Here is a 17,194-nt window from a genome sequence, read left to right as displayed (position 1 = left end):
TTAGACTATACGAGAGAGAATCAATTACGACTAATTACAATTGATCAAAAAAATCAATCGCGCATAAAAAATACCATGATTTTCATGAATATCAGATCGAAAACGATGAATACAACAAATGAAGCAATCACAATCAACATTATGTGTATAAACACAATGAAAAGATGAAAAAAATGAAAAACACCTGGAAAGGAACGATGTAATTAAACACGATTGTAATCCAAAATGATGCAATTGAAGATCATCACCATGGATGCTCTGATACCATGTTAAACATGACCCTTTAGTATCAAGCTTCAATCTAAACACACAAACGATCATCATTATGGAACAACTAACTTGTATATTGATAGAGATAAGTTTTTGTTTTACAGTGAAAATAAGAATTGTAGTAATGAATTTGACACTTGAGTCTTATATATAGAATCAGAAATGTAACGGAATTTGTAACTAACTATGTTGAGCTGGCAAGACACGAGAATCGTGTGACAGTTTTGAAATCCTGATGACAATTGTCAAATCCCGATGACAATTCCTGATGACTGTATCATGACAAAATGCTGACAGAAGCACCAACCGAGTTACTATCTTCAACATGTGGTCCAAGTCTATTAATGGTCTATACAATGTGAAGACTTGATACATGGAGTGGCATAACCAATCTACTGGTAACTTGAGGTGTATTCAATCAGGGGGATGAAGTTGATTATGGAGATTGTCCTTACTACATAAATTAAGATATTTGTCCGGAGATTTTATTGTGATAACATTCCAGTCCGCACTAGACTTCAAAGCAAGGGCGTGACTCTTCCTATCACATGTCCTATATGCAATATGGATAGTGAACATTTGCTACATTTGTTTTTTGACTGCCTATTTGCAAGTAATTGTTGACAAGCTGTTAGTCTAGTGCTTGATATGAAGGAGGTGCTCTCGACCTTGCGTCGGGTTTTGAATAAGTTGGAAACGACAAAACATGAAAAAGTGTCTAGCATATGTGTAGCTCTATGATAGATATGATTTCGGCGAAATAAGAAAGTGTGGAACAATCATATGGTGAATCCAGCTATCACAATGGAAAACAGCCTTAACATGGTAAGGGACCGGAAAGAAGCTAATCAAATAGTGCAAATGTGTATAACGGGAGTACAATAATAGAGTTCAGAAAATGGATACCACCTGTAATGGGGACCTCAAAGCTCAATGTAGACGCCTCATTTTTTCCAAGCTCTCACGTCTATCTATTGGAATGGTTATGAAAGATCATGCAGGTGTGTAGATAGAAGGGATGACCATGACTATACCGTGCCTAACAACAGTTCTAGAAGCCGAGAGTATTGAAGTTAGAGAAGCTTTATTATGGCTAATGAGCCATCCAGGTCGAAAGGTTGTGGTGGAAATAATTTTTTTGCAGACGATTAGAGCTTTATATGGTGTTAGTGAAGATCTTTTGAAGGTGGTACATGTGGTTGATTGTTGTAAGATGCTGTTACGAGACCTACATTTAGTTTGTGTCATATATATTAGGAAGCAAGCTAACAAGGTGGCACATAATCTAGCTAAAATTCAATGTTTGTTAAACTGCTTCGTTGTATTTTTATATACTTCTACTCATTTTGTGGAGACTTTATCGAGTGATTTATGGTAGTAATCAAATTCAGTTGCTTTAAAAAAAAAGTGTGAGATATTTGGAAAGCAGTTCAATTTGTATTCAAAATAAGGGTTCTGTTTTTTTGACAATCGTGTGTTGGTTAAAATTTATCTAACATACTACTCCAGCGGTGTCAGATCTATATTTCAAGGGCTTAGATTTAAGGAATTTTTTTTAGTTTTCCGCAGATAAAGGACCTAGATTTACGAAAAAAATTCAGCCTTCCGCAGAATATTCGCGGAAGGGCATTTCTCCTTTCCGCGGATATTATTAGTAGAATCCGCGGAAAGGAGAAATAGTCTTCCGCGTAAAGCTAAAAAAAATTTCTTAGATATGAGCCCTTGAAATAATAATTTGAAGATTTTAAAACAATGTGTTAAATATGACTTATATAACACACGATTATCAAGCGCCCTCGAAATAAATTTGAAAGTTATTTGAATTTGAAATAAGATTTAGAACAAATTAGTGGAGAAATACTTGGTCCGACTGCAACTGACACTAACATTACACCATCTGACCATCTGACCATCTGAGCATAACTTCGTATAATATACTTCCTGATCTTAATTCGATCACTTCGAGTGATTCACTTGTAAAGGTTATCGGAAACAATTTGAAAAATGGAAAACAAAGGAGATGCCGTTGTATACTGTATCGGCACGGCCGATACCAAGATGGAGGAGCTTGCTTTCCTCACTAAATCCCTTCGCTCTAATCTCTCCCTCTTTTCCCCTTCTTCTTCCTCCAAGGTCTCTCTCTCTCTCTCTCTCTCTCGCCCCCTCCTCTCTCTCTCTCTCTCCATCTCCCTCCCCCTCTCCTCTCTCTCTCTCCCAACCTTATCAAATCTATGTAGTAGACTTCGATCATTTATGGTTTGAACCTTAAATTATGCTCGTTAGAGTAGGCGCAGATCAATTTACTCTAAATTACCTGCTATGATTATCAATATATAACTTATTCTCAAATCAATTGCATTGTAATTCGAATACTATAACAAATTGTGAGGTGCAAGTTTCATATACAGCTTAAACATATCTAAGTTCAGGATGCTAATCTATTTTAACACAGTGCACCTGTTATGATTCGAAAAATTCTAGGTTTTAGTTGTTAATGTAATTGTGTAAGCTCACTTTTCGAATATATAGCTCTACGAACTCCAGCAATCAAACAACGATATGTACATTAGTAAAATAAATTATATATTTTTGTTCGTATGGTAACAATTTTAAAATGTTTACTTCAATACAAAATGCTGATGTTGTATGTACTTTGTGTACAGGTACAAGTAACTATAGTTGATGTTTCAACCAGTCAAAAAGAGACTGGGAGTTTTGGTGATTTCAAATTTATATCGAGAAAGGATGTACTGTCTTGCTACTTTGAAGGATCAGAAAAGTCTAACTTGCAGCTTTCAGATGATCGAGGCAAAGCAATTGCAATAATGAGTGAGGCGTTAAAAAAATTCCTCACCAAAGCTCAGAAGAATTTTAATCTTACTGGAGTTATTGGGCTCGGTGGAAGTGGAGGAACCTCTTTGCTATCATCCGCTTTCAGGTCTCTACCAATTGGAGTACCAAAGCTCATTGTATCAACTGTAGCAAGTGGTCAGACCGAACCTTATGTTGGCACGTCAGATTTGATATTGTTCCCATCTGTTGTCGATATATGTGGTATTAACAATGTTAGTCGTACCGTGTTATCGAATGCTAGTGCGGCGTTTGCTGGAATGGTGATTGGAAAACTTGAAAAATTAAAAGAGGCTTGTAGCGATAATGAGAAGTTCACTGTTGGTATAACCATGTTCGGTGTAACAACGCCATGTGTGACTGCTGTGAAGGATAGACTGAACAAAGAAGGTTTTGAAACCCTGGTTTTTCATGCCACTGGGGTAGGGGGCAGAGCAATGGAGGATCTTGTTAGGGAAGGATTTATACAGGTATTTCTTCAAAATTTGTAGTATCGCTTTCTCATTTTAAATTGACCGTTTTACACGCCTGGTGGATTTTATAGACCTTCAAATTACCTTGATGTAAATCGGTAAATCTAATACATATGGAAAGTGGCAAAAAATCTTCAGGTGTATATATAATAATGATCATATTATTAAATGGTTTTATTAATTTAGTTGGACTTGATTGTACTACAGAAATGTTACAGTAAGAATTTCAACATTATTTACTTTTGTTTGTTTGGGAGAAGTGAGGTTAACTGAATTTCTTCGCTTTTAATACATGGATCCGCCGCTGCATCAAAAGTGACTACTTATATTATTATTATTATTATCATGCAGCATCTTTCTTTGGAATAGAAACGTAGCTATTAAGTCAACCCTCTCTATCGAATTCCAAAAGTTTCGTTCTGTTCTGTTCTTTTTTCTTTAAATTTAAATTTTAGCATGTCTACTTAGTTGTTGATCAGATTTTATATATAGTTACTCACAGCATGTCTAATTAGTTGGAGAGATACATGGTGTCTGTCTGATGAGCGTATATATGTGTTCCTGTTTGGGAAGATCCTGTTATAGTCTTACTGGAACAAAAGATTAATTGCAAGCATGCAACTTTTCTCTTACTTTTCTTGCTAAATGCCATGCTACTTCTCAATATGTTTGAAGCTGTCACATACCACTAACATAGTCAACAGGGCTCAGGCTTAACTAAATATATGTGAAACCAAGATGAATGCCATATGTAATACTTTCTACACTTAAGGAATTTTAAGATGCATAGACTCTAAGAGTTCCTTATTTATACGAGATTCTCAAAAGTACTCTTCAAAATGAGTGTCGTGACTTGTAATATATGAAGTGGGACAGAGGTAGCATCCAGAAATTATAAATTGTGTGCCCTTGTTCCTTAAATAAATAGAATAATGTAGATTCAGTAGTGGCCCAGACATTGCAAAGCCTCATCTAGTGTTAGAAGAGGTCCAGATTTTAATGCTCCCCTCCCCCAATGGCCAATACTTAAAATTTTAAAATTCGTGAAAACATATGTCAAATACCTACAAAGATTAGAATCATTCTGTCAGCTGAAGACTGATGATACTCACGTAGCCCTTTGTCCGGGGAGCTTTTTATAAAGATTTATATAATTTTCTGTTCCATATGCTTCCTTATCTATTGATCAAGGTTTTCTTTTACAAGGGTGTTTTGGACATTACAACAACAGAGGTCGCGGACTATGTGGTTGGAGGTGTCATGGCTTGCGATAGTTCTCGCTTTGTTGCCACTTTAGAGAAAAAGGTACCTTTTGTTTTAAGTGTGGGAGCCTTGGATATGGTGAATTTCGGAGCTAAAGGTACCGTTCCTGGTGAGTTTCAGCAAAGAAAGACTTACGAACATAATGAACAGGTAAATAGAATCTTTGTTATCTTTTATTACTTTTATGGCTGAATCAGGTCACAAAATTATCAAAACCTTAAGCTCAATATGCATTATGTGGGGACATTGATGAAGTCCCCCCCCCCCCCCCCCCCCCCCGGTTTTAAAAGTCATGGTATTTCTGGTGAGTTGGTACTTATTTTTATTTTCAATTGATGTTGAACCATGAATTTCCTGGATCACGTAATATCATGACCGTGATCCGTTATTTGAGGTGATTAAAATCTAACCAAACACACAATCTGTTTTGATATGGTAATATAGTATTAAGTAAGATGATTGGTTCTGGAAACTATTCAAGACATGCCTACATAACAAGGAGTTTAAAATTGTGGTTGCTACCAAAAAATAATTGTTGGTTTTTATATTCAGGTCACATTGATGAGAACTACTGATGAGGAAAACAAAAAAATTGCTAGCTTCATAGCGGACAAATTGAATAATTCATCATCCAAGATCTGTATCTGCTTACCGGAGAAAGGTATATCTGCTTTAGATGCACCAGGAAAGCCTTTCTTTGAACCTGATACTACTCACATCCTTATTAGTGAGCTAAAGAGGCTAATCAAAGTGAATGAAGATAGGCAGGTACCGCATTTTGAATCATATGGCATACATTGCAGTTCTCAAGCATTGCACTTATAATCCGTTATTTCCACATTTTTGCTCAATTTGAGAGTTATTACAGGTCATGATTCTTCCTTACCATATAAATGACCCCGAATTTGCAAATGAATTAGTGGACTCATTCTTGAAGATTTGTAAGTGTGTCAAAGGCCACAATCATCATCAAGCTGTTTCTGAACGTGATGAAGACCTTAAATCAGATAACTCAGGTGCCACGGTGAATCCCCAAGATGGTGGAATTATTTCTTACAGCCTGAATGACTTTCCTAATGCAAAACCAGGTTGCTATTCTTTCCTTTCTTGTAGAAATGACTACAATGTGGGATTCATCAGTTGGATTCTCAAACTTAAAGTCGCAAAGTCCCTTCAAGTATCAACCCTATCTATTTATGCAAAAACGAGCACATCTTCTGTATCTAGTTGATATTATTGGCTCCTTTGTGTTTATAATATATATTTCAATTTGGAAGAGCATCTGCTGGTCTTCCCAGATTAACTGGGGAAATTATAGAAAAAGTCATCGCCCCCGGGGTAGAGCACTTGTTAGGGAAACTACCTCTCTTGAATATCTGTATCCGCTTGTTATGTGTTGCGTGCAGTTTTGTGGGTCAAATTGTATGGTGAATTATTTTGCAATTTCTTTATGCGTTTTTTTTTCCAAATCTTTCTAAATATTTGACTAGTGGACATGTCACATAAAGTTGTTTGCACTTTGCACTTAACCATATTATCTTATCACTTTTCATGATAACCTTTGAAAGGTAGACGATTAATCAAACTTGTTAAATTGCTGTCTGATCATTTACTGAATTTCTATTGTAGAAACCTTGCAAAGAACAAAGACAATACTTCAGCAACTGAAAAATCAAATAAAGGAGGGGAAACCTATCATAGGGGCTGGTGCTGGGACTGGTATATCTGCGAAGTTTGAGGAAGCTGGTGGTGTGGATCTGATAGTCTTGTACAACTCTGGGCGCTTTCGTATGGCAGGAAGGGGTTCTCTAGCAGGATTATTGCCTTTTGCTGATGCAAATGCTGTAGTACTTGACATGGCTAATGAAGTTTTACCTGTAAGTACTACTTGCATTAATGTTTGGGGTGCTTTACGCAAATTGCGTATTAATAGTAAAGTTCTTTGCGAAACTATCTGGAACTGAATATAAAATGAATTTAGGCAGCCTGAAAGAGTCATGTTCCAGTTAGAGAACTTCTGGTAGATGGGATTGACTAATGTTTGATCACTTGTCAGCCCCCTTCTTAAAATTCAGAAGTAACTAAAAAACAAAACTGTTAATATGTTAAGACAATATAATGATTAGTATCATGGTAATCATTATTTCATGAAGTTGTTGCTGGTAACCGTTATATGAAAGTCTTATAGTATTCTGTGTCTTTAGAAGTTGGACAATGGACACGATCTGTTTGAACATGTCACCTTGCTAAAATTCGTCTATAGGTGGTGAAAGAAGTACCGGTTCTGGCTGGAGTGTGCGGAACTGATCCTTTCCGCAGAATGGATTATTTCCTAAAGCAGTTAGAGTCCATTGGTTTCTCTGGAGTGCAGAATTTTCCTACCGTTGGGCTTTTTGATGGTAACTTCAGACAAAATCTGGAAGAAACTGGAATGGGTTATAGGCAAGTTTTAAGATTTGCTTACACTATAGTAGTTTACCCAAAATCTCATATCACTTTTACAGTATTGTACCATTTATGTGTACTTATCACTGCTGTTTTCCACTAAACATTTAGCCTGGAGGTTGAGATGATTGGAAAAGCTCATAAAATGGGCTTCTTGACGACTCCTTATGCTTTTAACAAAGATGAATCTGATGCAATGGCTAAAGCTGGGGCCTCTATCATAGTTGCTCACATGGGTTTAACAACATCCGGTTCAATTGGTGCAAAAACATCAGTCTCACTAGAGGAAAGTGTATCTCATGTACAAGCTATTGCTGATGCTGCTCATAGAATCAATCCAGACACTATTGTGCTCTGCCACGGAGGTTCGTCTCTAGAACCTTTTTGATGTAATAAACTAATATATTATCCTTATGTGTGTGTGTATATATATATATATATTGATCAGTGTATGAGCATTATTATTAGTATATATTTTGGGGTAAATTTATGTCAGATTGAATTCATACTAGAGAAGTATATGAGCATTATTATCAAAAGCATATGTATAACAAAAATATTGTGTGGTTTACAGGTCCAATTTCTGGTCCTGAAGAAGCAGAGTTCATACTGAAAAGAACCAATGGAGTTCATGGGTTTTATGGTGCATCAAGTTTGGAGAGGCTACCAGTTGAGCAAGCTATAAAAGCCACTGTTCAAAAATATAAAGCAATTTCGGTGAAGTGAAATTTTCCAAGCATTTTTGTTCAGAGATTGCCATATGTATGTTCATCATCACTTTTCAATTCCCATATTCATATTTGTTTGTTAGGTTTGTATAAGAAGAAAATAAATATTAAATTCAAATATGTATCTTTTTAATAAAAATACACAAATAGAACTTGTCAACTTGTAAAGTTTGTTCCTATCTGTTCAGGGAGCTGGTGATCATATGAACTATTAAGTAGGATATTTAATGCAACCTATTCCTACCCAAACCTATTGCCAATGAGTAGGCTTATAGTTATAGACCATTAGATGTGTATGTTAGGTAGTATAGATACATTGTAAAGTATTCCATCTGCAAGGATTCTCCATCTAATATATCAACACTACAATTTAACTAAGGAATGTGTTTGGTCCTCCACTGAGATAATCCTGCAAGTATGTGTATTGTGCGTGGAATAGTTATAGTTGGGTTGTGATCAGTAATACATATGTTTTAATTCAATGCATTTGGTTTCTAAAGCAACCAAAGTTGTTATTGTCAAAGAAGTGGGCACCATTTTTTTTTTGACGTTTGCTAGTGGACTGCTATGTTTATAACTGAATGATTCTCCCATCTGTTGACTACTTGCTTATCTCTTCTATATTTTCCCCTTTAAATAAATACATATTGGTGTATAGACTAGGATGTGCTTGATTTTTAAGGACCACATAAAATTATTTAAAAGATAAAGAGATACAATTTAGGAAGTTTTTTCCTAAAATATGATAAATTTTTAGAGCATTGGGTAACAAAAGTATTGGAGTTAGTTGTTGGTGTGATATTCACGTGCTTATTTGCTAATTGTTAGGTCCGAAGTATCTTTGCCAGAAACTGGTGGCAACGCTAGGCGAGCATGCTGAGACAAGTCACTGATTGCTTATCCGCAGATGTTAAATAACCGTGTCCATGAATCACGTTGAGATTTGAAGCATGATCACGTTGCGATATTGCGTTAGGGGGTACCTTAATAAGTTTGGTAGTAAGTATGTGGTTCTTGTTCAGTTGTTTGTGATATTTGCTTATGATCCCATGTACAACAGATTATAGATGTCATGAAATCATATTGGGGAGATGAGATTGACAAGTTAGGCCAACTAGAAGATATTGTACATGTATAGAAGTGCTCTCAAGTTAGGTGGCCTTCTTGTATGATACAGCCAGGTTCAATGTGTATTGCAGGAAATACAGGGATGGAAGCAGTTGACAATACGTCACCGTAGGAATGTCCCGTACGGTGCGAGAGCCGGCGACTTTGCCTTTACTTATTCTTTCCACGTGGTGGTGCTTATGTTTTCAATTACTTATTTGCACCGTAATATGTTATAGAATGTTTCGCACTTTCATTGGACGCCAGCCAGCCTAGCTACACTTGTCGTAAATTTATCGTCTTCTGAAATTTAATCAAACTTTTTCTTTCTGCCTAAACGCCGGTTGTCACATCCTCCGGCCGCACAAATTAAATGCTCTCAACTATCTTGTTGATTTTTTTCTTGAAAAATCTATCTGTTTTTTAAATTTATATATGCACCGCAATCCAGATTTATATCAAAATTAAATAAATACACTAAAAATAAAGAAAACCCAACCCTTAACTTTAGACATGTATGGTTATAAATATAGAGTATTATTTCTTTTGCTGACACAGATCAAACCAAACATTTCTTATTACAAAAAGTACTAATATATTTTAATGTTAGATGCACTATATCTCTTGCAAAATGCACTTGTATATCTTTTCTTTGCTTGGTAATTAACATTTCTCTTTATCTGCAGATATATATGCATGATTAAAAGACCAAACAATCTTACAGTCAAACAGCCAGCCACCTGGGTCCAGCGGTCCAAGTAAGTAGAAAAATATGCATGCTATTTAAATGAAAGCTGAAGTATTCAAGAGACCAAGAAAAGAATAAACAAAAGTAGCAAGTATATAATAATGATTGAGTAGAAGAAGAAATGTGGAGTAGAGGATGATTAGATAGCAGCCAGAGATATAGTAGTAGTGTTTGTAGAGTGCAAACAAAGACAAGTGACTCACAGGGCCATTTCATCCACCGCCCATTTGCTTGCTTTACAATTCCCTTTCTTTTCCCTTCCCCTAGCTAGCCTTTGAATTTTCATACCACCCTAATCATATTCATCATTTTTCTGCTCAAAGTACAAAAACAATTATTATTAGTTTCCCCTCGGGAATAAGATTTGCTATTCAACGAGATTTTGCAGCACAACTTATTGCTTGCTTATCTCGCACATTTGTAAGTTCTAACTTAAACTTTCCTCCACTGTTTTGCTTTTGCGTTTTAAGTTTTGATGATGCTTTATGTTTAGTTAAAGCTGTTTACAAGTTGCGGCGAATTTAGGAAGATTGAATCCGAAGGAACTAAAGAAACTCCGTGTTTCTTGAATATAGTCTAAAGAGAATTTCTCAGTATCAAAATTCTTATATATCAACGGGGAACATCTGTAGAAGATCTGTTGTTGCAGCCTGTAAGTATATTCTTAGATCATTGATGTATATGTGTCTTTATTTGATCAAATAATTAAGCAAGCGTTCCTGTCTGATTCATGTTCTTTGTGCTTAATCTCTAGATTAATTTGCAGCGAAATGGCAACATGTATGGAGGCACCGTATAGTAATATGAAAGGAAGAAAACATTACTACACTATATCCCATACCGTGTTTGAGATTGATACTAAATATGTTCCGATTAAGTCTATAGGCAGAGGAGCTTATGGTGTAGTGTGTTCTTCGGTTAATAAAGAGACTAATGAGAAAGTTGCGATCAAGAAGATCAATAATGTGTTTGGGAATCGTGTTGATGCATTGAGAACTCTTAGGGAGTTGAAGCTACTCCGCCATATCAGGCACGAAAATGTGATTGCTCTGAAAGATGTTATGATGCCTGTTTATCAAAGTAGTTTTCAGGATGTGTACTTGGTGTATGAATTGATGGATACTGATCTCCATCATATTATAAAGTCTCCTCAACCTCTATCAAGTGACCACTGCAAGTACTTTTTATATCAGGTACGATTTTTTCGCTTCAAATAATAGTTTCTATTTTGTGTAGTGGCACAGCTGAGAGTATTTAGATATCTGATAATAGTGCAGATAGTTCGAATGTAGTGAACTTTAGCTGATTGTTTTGCATTTCATGTCAATTGCTGCCTAAACATCTCTAATAACCTAATTTAGATATTTCGCAACAGAAACACCAGTTTTTTTTCCCTATTGTGCGTTTGCTTTTCAAGAAATTGTATGCTTGGAGAAATTTTTTTCTGCAATAAATCTCCTGTACTTTCCTTACCCTGCTACGATTTCCTATTGGTAGTTAATTACTGAATAATTGTAAAAACACTTAGTTTAATTGCCACTTGCAGGCTGCAGCAGGAGGAAGTGTATATTCTCAGACAAACGATGTGATATACTATTATCATAAATTGAATGTTGAGTGTGTTTGGTCAGCAGAAGTGTAGGAGAATACCTAAAAATACTAGGAAATGTTAAAATTCATCTACAATACCATAACCATCATGGTCGTCCAGCTTCAATGTTTTTCACATTTCTTGATAGAAATGAGTCACAGAGTGATTTTCTTTTAATAATTATGATTTGGGGGGGGGGGGGGGGGTAAAGGACACACAGCTTTGGCTTTCTTGAATTTCATGATAGGAATGAATCACAAAGTAATTTTCTTTTTGATAATTATGAAAGGGGGCGTGGGTAAAGGGCACATTTCAGAAGTTATTAACTGTATTCAGCAATAACAGAACATCAGTTTGCACAAAGATTTCTGTAAAGTTTGAAACTATTAAATCATCAGGAATATTGAATTTGCTGATTGATATAAGCTAATGCTTTCAAGAAAACACTGGCTTAATATGGTCTCCTGAACATTGAATCGCTCCGCCAGTAACCACTACATAGGACTAACGTAGTAGTACTAGCTAACACAATCAGTGAAAAAAAAAATGTGCATCTCTGATCCTGAAATGGAAAAACATAAGGTATAGAAACTACCCTAGTTAAAGTATATATCTTCATCGTATATATGTTTCCCTCGACTGATGACAATTTTCCTTCCAGTTGCTTTGTGGTTTGAAGTATCTTCACTCAGCAAATGTTCTTCATCGTGATTTAAAGCCTGGTAATCTCCTTGTCAATGCCAATTGTGAACTAAAGATATGTGATTTCGGATTGGCACGGAAAGGTAGGGACAATGGACAGTTTATGACCGAGTATGTGGTGACTCGTTGGTATCGTGCACCTGAGCTCCTCCTCTGTTGTGACAATTATGGAACCTCAATTGACGTCTGGTCTGTAGGATGCATCTTTGCAGAAATTCTTGGGCGAAAACCTATCTTTCCTGGAACCGAAGCCCTCAACCAGCTTAAACTGATCATCAGCGTTCTTGGCAGTCAAATTGATGCTGATATTGAATTCATTGATAATCCAAAGGCTAGGAAGTTCATCAGATCACTACCCTACTCTAGAGGAATCCGGTTTCCTTCTCTATATCCCCAGGCTGATCCACTAGCTTTGGACTTGTTGCAGCGGATGCTTGTATTTGATCCATCCAAGAGAATAACAGTAACAGAAGCTCTTTGCCATCCATATATGTCAAGCCTTTATGATTCAAATCGTAATCCTCCTGCCCAAATCCCGACGGATCTTGACATTAACGAGAACATGGGAGAACCGATGATTAGGGAAATGATGTTGAAGGAAATGCTTCACTATCATCCTGAAGCTGTTTATACAACTTCATTGGCCATGCACCGATAAAAGTTCAGAAGGTGCCCTCCTATGTCTATTACTCAATGTAGCAAAAGATAAACAAATCTTGCTATATTACTCGATTATAAGGCGGTTCTAGTTCTAAAGTTGAAGAAGCGCGCGAATAAAACCAGTGAAGCCAAGTAATTAGCTTCAAACTGGATGAGCTTAAGTAAGGCAGGTTCTTGGTCTTTGTCACTAAATTTTCAAACTCTTTTAATTTGAGTTGGTTACTTGTATACTTACTTGTAATGAAGTACAATGATTACTGTTGCACACAAATATTACATTGGAGAGAAGATGAAGAACTTGTGCAAGTCAGGCAAATTTGTTGTAGCCTGGTAGGCCATTTTTTTTTCAATTGAGACAGTTGTTGAAATGTGTATAAAATTGATTTTAGTAAAGAAAATGGATGCAAAATCCACAAGGACTGTGAAGAGAAAAACAATCATTATAGCAATGACAACGGGGAAAGAAATCTATGCTGGGAAAGCAGCGTAAACAAACACCGAAACCCGAAACTGAAAAAAAATTCATTTAAAAATATATAAGAACGAAATTCAATAAAATGGGCTGAACTCGGAAAAAGAACAACTAATGGGCTAGGCTGTGGTGGCTGGCTGCAGCACGGTTAAAACACAGAAAGTATAAAATTATATCCTATATATAAGCATCCTATATATAAGCTTAGATGGATCGTGTTCTGGCCAAAATTTGGTAGAGCAATATTCAGGTCAATTGGACAAAATTGGGGTAAAATTATGAAGATAACCTCCTCCTGTAGTCAATGGGTGTCCTCATTGGGGATGTGGGATAAACTCTGGTGTGTGCTTTCGGAGTTCTGTCTCTATAGTCAACGGGTGTCCTCGTTGGGAGATTTCGGACTATCATGCACTTTGCACCCAATTTTGGGATCACTTGTCCTGTAATCTGGTGGGGCTCTTTATCCGGGGGGACAAAGATGTGTCTAACATTTGGGGTGAACCACGGCTATACCTGCATCCACGGACTAGAGAAACAGGTAGTGGAGGGTTATCCTCGGCTAGGGAGATGTCTTATCCGCGAAGTCTTGAAGCCGTGGACGAGCCTTGGGCCTTTGTAGTTGGGCCTCATCGGCGGATATTTCTAAAGCTAGTAGAATACGGTTTCCAGTAAGTTTCCTATTGGGCCCCGGGATGAGAAATCTAAGCCCATTAGGTTTCTTGTTCTCCAAGAATTACGTTGGCTTAATTCCCTATCCATAAATAAGGATACGTAGGCAAATTGCAAGGGGTCGGAAGCGAGAGCCTTATGGAGCCACCACCAACCCTAAGCAATTTCATCCCCCAATTCATCACAACTAGAGCGGGCAATTTGGTACACGACACGTGAACACGACACGAAACAACACGAAAATTACGGATATGAGTTTTAATTTTTGGTACACGAAACACGAATGTACACGAACACGAAAATACACGATAGATTCAGTGTCGAATATGAGTTTCAATTTAGGTACACGAAAGTACACGAAATTACACGAGATAAATATATTTATAAATTAATATATATATAACACATTCATATATTTATGTATATAATATAAATATTTACAAGTTTTTATAGAATACTATGTAAAAATACATATATTTATATATACACTCTCCATATTTCATTAAATTATACATTAAAATAGATTTTTTATATATTATATGTATACATATATATTATATTAATTTTTTATTTAATATACACGAAAAGTACACGGAAAGTACACGACATGATTCGAATCGGATATGGGTTTCATATAGGGGTACACGAAATCATTTCGGGTCGGATATGGGTTTCATGTTTACGTACACGAAACACGAAATTACACGACACGAAAGTACACGACACGACCCGATTGCCCGCTCTAATCACAACAACCACACTCCGCTCACTTTTCAGGAGAAGAACCACCATCGTAGATCTTGATTTCGGCGACGAACCTCAAATTTTGTTGATACCAAATTCCTCTGTCAACAAATTGGCCCTAGAAGGAGGGGTGCTGATCAAGATCACAATCTCAAGAGGAAGAGATGTCTCATCACGTTGAAGGTTCTTTAATGTAAGAATTAAAGGAAAGCCACAGAGGAGGTTGCAAACAACGGCCACGAAGGAGATATGTAAATCTATATCTCTAAGTACGTGACTTAGAAATGAGATTATGAGAATAGTATTGATATTCCTAAAGGTCCCCAGTCAAGTATTATTGTCAAGGGACGATAATAAATACATTGAGACTAGTGTGTTTGTTGGTTGATGATCACATCTCATTGATCATAGGTATGGTGATACTAAAGTCAAAACACAGGCACATGTATTAAATACATGGTGCTGGATTGACCCGTTGTGAGATACTACATGTTTATAGTGTCATAAGTTAATCTCACAGTGATAATGATGTATTGGTCCTTTGACCTGAAATCATTATATTTCTCTACGAGAATTAATATACTTTGATACTATTGAAAGTTATCCTTGACCGGGTAATAATAAAAGTAGACATTGGGTACATTATGAATCGTATGAGAAATATGAATTATCTAGATGAGATTTAGCCCTCCTTTATTAAAGGAGTGATATTATTGGCCTCTTGATTGAGTAAGACTATAAAATGCATGGTCGTGCTCAAATACTGATTTGTTTAATAGTTTACTCATTGATCAAGGAAAGAAGGATTGAATGTTAACAGAGGATGACACAATGCATGCCTCGAGTTTGATCTATAATATAAGGCTAAAGGGATTATTTTACATTGTACATTATTCACGAAATGTTTTAATTGATCACTGATTTAATTATTACTACTTGGGTAACAATGATGTATTACTAGATGCCGCTTATTGTTTATGATTTCAAATTAGATTTAAAATTGTTGCCAACCTAATAATAACCTAAAGGGTCGCACAAAGAATGATTGGAGGATTATTTAATTTAAATTCGAATTTAAATTAAATGTATGTAATTCGAATTATTTGTTATTAATTAAGTGTGACTTAATTAATTAAATAAATAGGAAATTCGAATTTAATATTAAATCCGAAATTAAGTTATTGGATGATTAAGTGAGACTTAATAATACAATAATTAGAATTTTGAATTTAATAATAATAATAATAACTCTAAAATTCAGTTTAGGGTTGGAGGCCCATTAACTCTTGCCTATATAATATCTCTTTCTAATAGAATTAGGGTTACACGTTTTATTTGATAAAACATAAACCCTAGCAGCTTGAAGAGAGATAGAGAGACTAAGAAGGCGGCCTCAAGAACGTGCTAGTACACACCCATCCTCCGGGCGATCATTCGTGTGGATACCTTCAAGGCGTAGATCGTTCCAGCGACGGGCTACGTGGTGATCATTCAAGACCTCCATCTTTCCATTAACGTAAAGCTTCTTAAGGTAAAACATCTATTCTCCGTAATTATCCGTTCATTATACATAGATCTTGCGGTAGGGATTCAAAAATTTTATTTTTCCGTTGCGTTTTTATGCTCGAATCCCTAACAATTATTACCAGGAGCTAATCATCGCCTTTATGATGATCCCTCAATGTAACACTCAAGCAGTTTCGTTGTATTTTCCATTACTTGTTTCTGGGACTTGTGCAGGAAGAAGATTGTGAAAGAGACTTGGCACGCTAGAGATCCCCACAAATTCATAGGACGCTCCTTGATTAAGAAATTTGGGGCCCAGACAACTTTCAACAAATTCTAGGAGAATTCACCGACTGGACACGTCCGTCCCTCTAAGACGTGTCCTCCAGATAATATTCCAAGTTCCATATTAATTGTGTTTCTTGCGGGTAGGAAATCTTATCTGGAAAAAATCTCATGAGTTATCAAGCGCCGCGTCACAATCTATTAAGGCGCGCCCTCTGCATGTGATACATTCAGTGGAGAATTGCCCTCCCAGGGCGCGCCCTCAGAAGAAAAAGTCTATGGAAGCTTTCAATGAAGATGTCTTGATGATCAGATGAGTTATAGTCACTACTTGAAGAATGGCTCAACTGGAACTAATTCACCGTCTTTCAAGACCGAAAGGATATCTGCGATATATTATTTATTTTGGTATTTGTACGATTAAACATAAAATTAAGAACACGTAGATCCTCTCCATTAGGACATGAATTTAATTGATCCAAATCAAAGTCAAGAAGTCAAACTAGCAAAATCATGTCTTTTAAACAAGATAAAAGAGATATTCCATTCTTGCAAAATATCAAAACTATATCTTTTTGGAATATATCTCCAAGGAAATATGATCAAAGAAGAAACATCAAGATATGATATTTCTTAAGATCTGTGTTGCAACAAGAATATGACAACAAGCTCGAATAAAGA

At 36.1% G+C, this 17,194-nt stretch overlaps 2 protein-coding genes across 5 annotated transcripts; both read left to right on the top strand.

Moving 5' to 3' along the window:
- Positions 1-2,129: 2,129 nt before the first annotated feature.
- Positions 2,130-10,433, top strand: LOC141717808 (toMV resistance protein Tm-1(GCR237)). 3 transcript variants are annotated; one of them, XR_012573809.1, is made up of 12 exons: positions 2,130-2,403; positions 2,934-3,590; positions 4,800-5,006; positions 5,409-5,624; positions 5,725-5,944; positions 6,486-6,733; positions 7,120-7,298; positions 7,413-7,666; positions 7,876-8,063; positions 8,858-9,028; positions 9,823-9,894; positions 10,378-10,433. XR_012573809.1 is itself a non-coding variant. In XM_074520011.1 (10 exons), the coding sequence occupies exons 1-9, from the start codon at positions 2,275-2,277 to the stop codon at positions 8,025-8,027; spliced, it is 2,262 nt and encodes a 753-aa protein (XP_074376112.1). In that variant the 5' UTR covers positions 2,130-2,274; the 3' UTR covers positions 8,028-8,063; positions 8,858-9,258. The 3 variants fall into 3 exon arrangements, 1 of the variants encoding a protein (XP_074376112.1); XR_012573808.1 differs by lacking the exons at positions 9,823-9,894; positions 10,378-10,433 and adding an exon at positions 9,229-9,258; XM_074520011.1 differs by lacking the exons at positions 9,823-9,894; positions 10,378-10,433 and having other exon boundaries at positions 8,858-9,258.
- Positions 10,396-13,253, top strand: LOC141717809 (mitogen-activated protein kinase 7-like). Of its 2 annotated transcripts, none has more exons than XM_074520013.1 (3): positions 10,396-10,536; positions 10,651-11,077; positions 12,137-13,253. In XM_074520013.1, exons 2-3 carry the CDS (start codon positions 10,655-10,657, stop codon positions 12,833-12,835), a joined length of 1,122 nt encoding a protein of 373 aa, XP_074376114.1. In that variant the 5' UTR covers positions 10,396-10,536; positions 10,651-10,654; the 3' UTR covers positions 12,836-13,253. The 2 variants fall into 2 exon arrangements, with proteins under 2 accessions (XP_074376114.1, XP_074376113.1); XM_074520012.1 differs by having other exon boundaries at positions 10,398-10,536; positions 10,639-11,077.
- Positions 13,254-17,194: the final 3,941 nt, after the last annotated feature.

This window comes from Apium graveolens, chromosome 4 (assembly GCF_009905375.1).
Source record: "Apium graveolens cultivar Ventura chromosome 4, ASM990537v1, whole genome shotgun sequence".
In the NCBI taxonomy this organism is placed as follows: domain Eukaryota; kingdom Viridiplantae; phylum Streptophyta; class Magnoliopsida; order Apiales; family Apiaceae; genus Apium; species Apium graveolens.
Note: the sequence above shows the minus strand (reverse complement) of the source record. Positions and strands in the feature narration are given on the sequence as shown.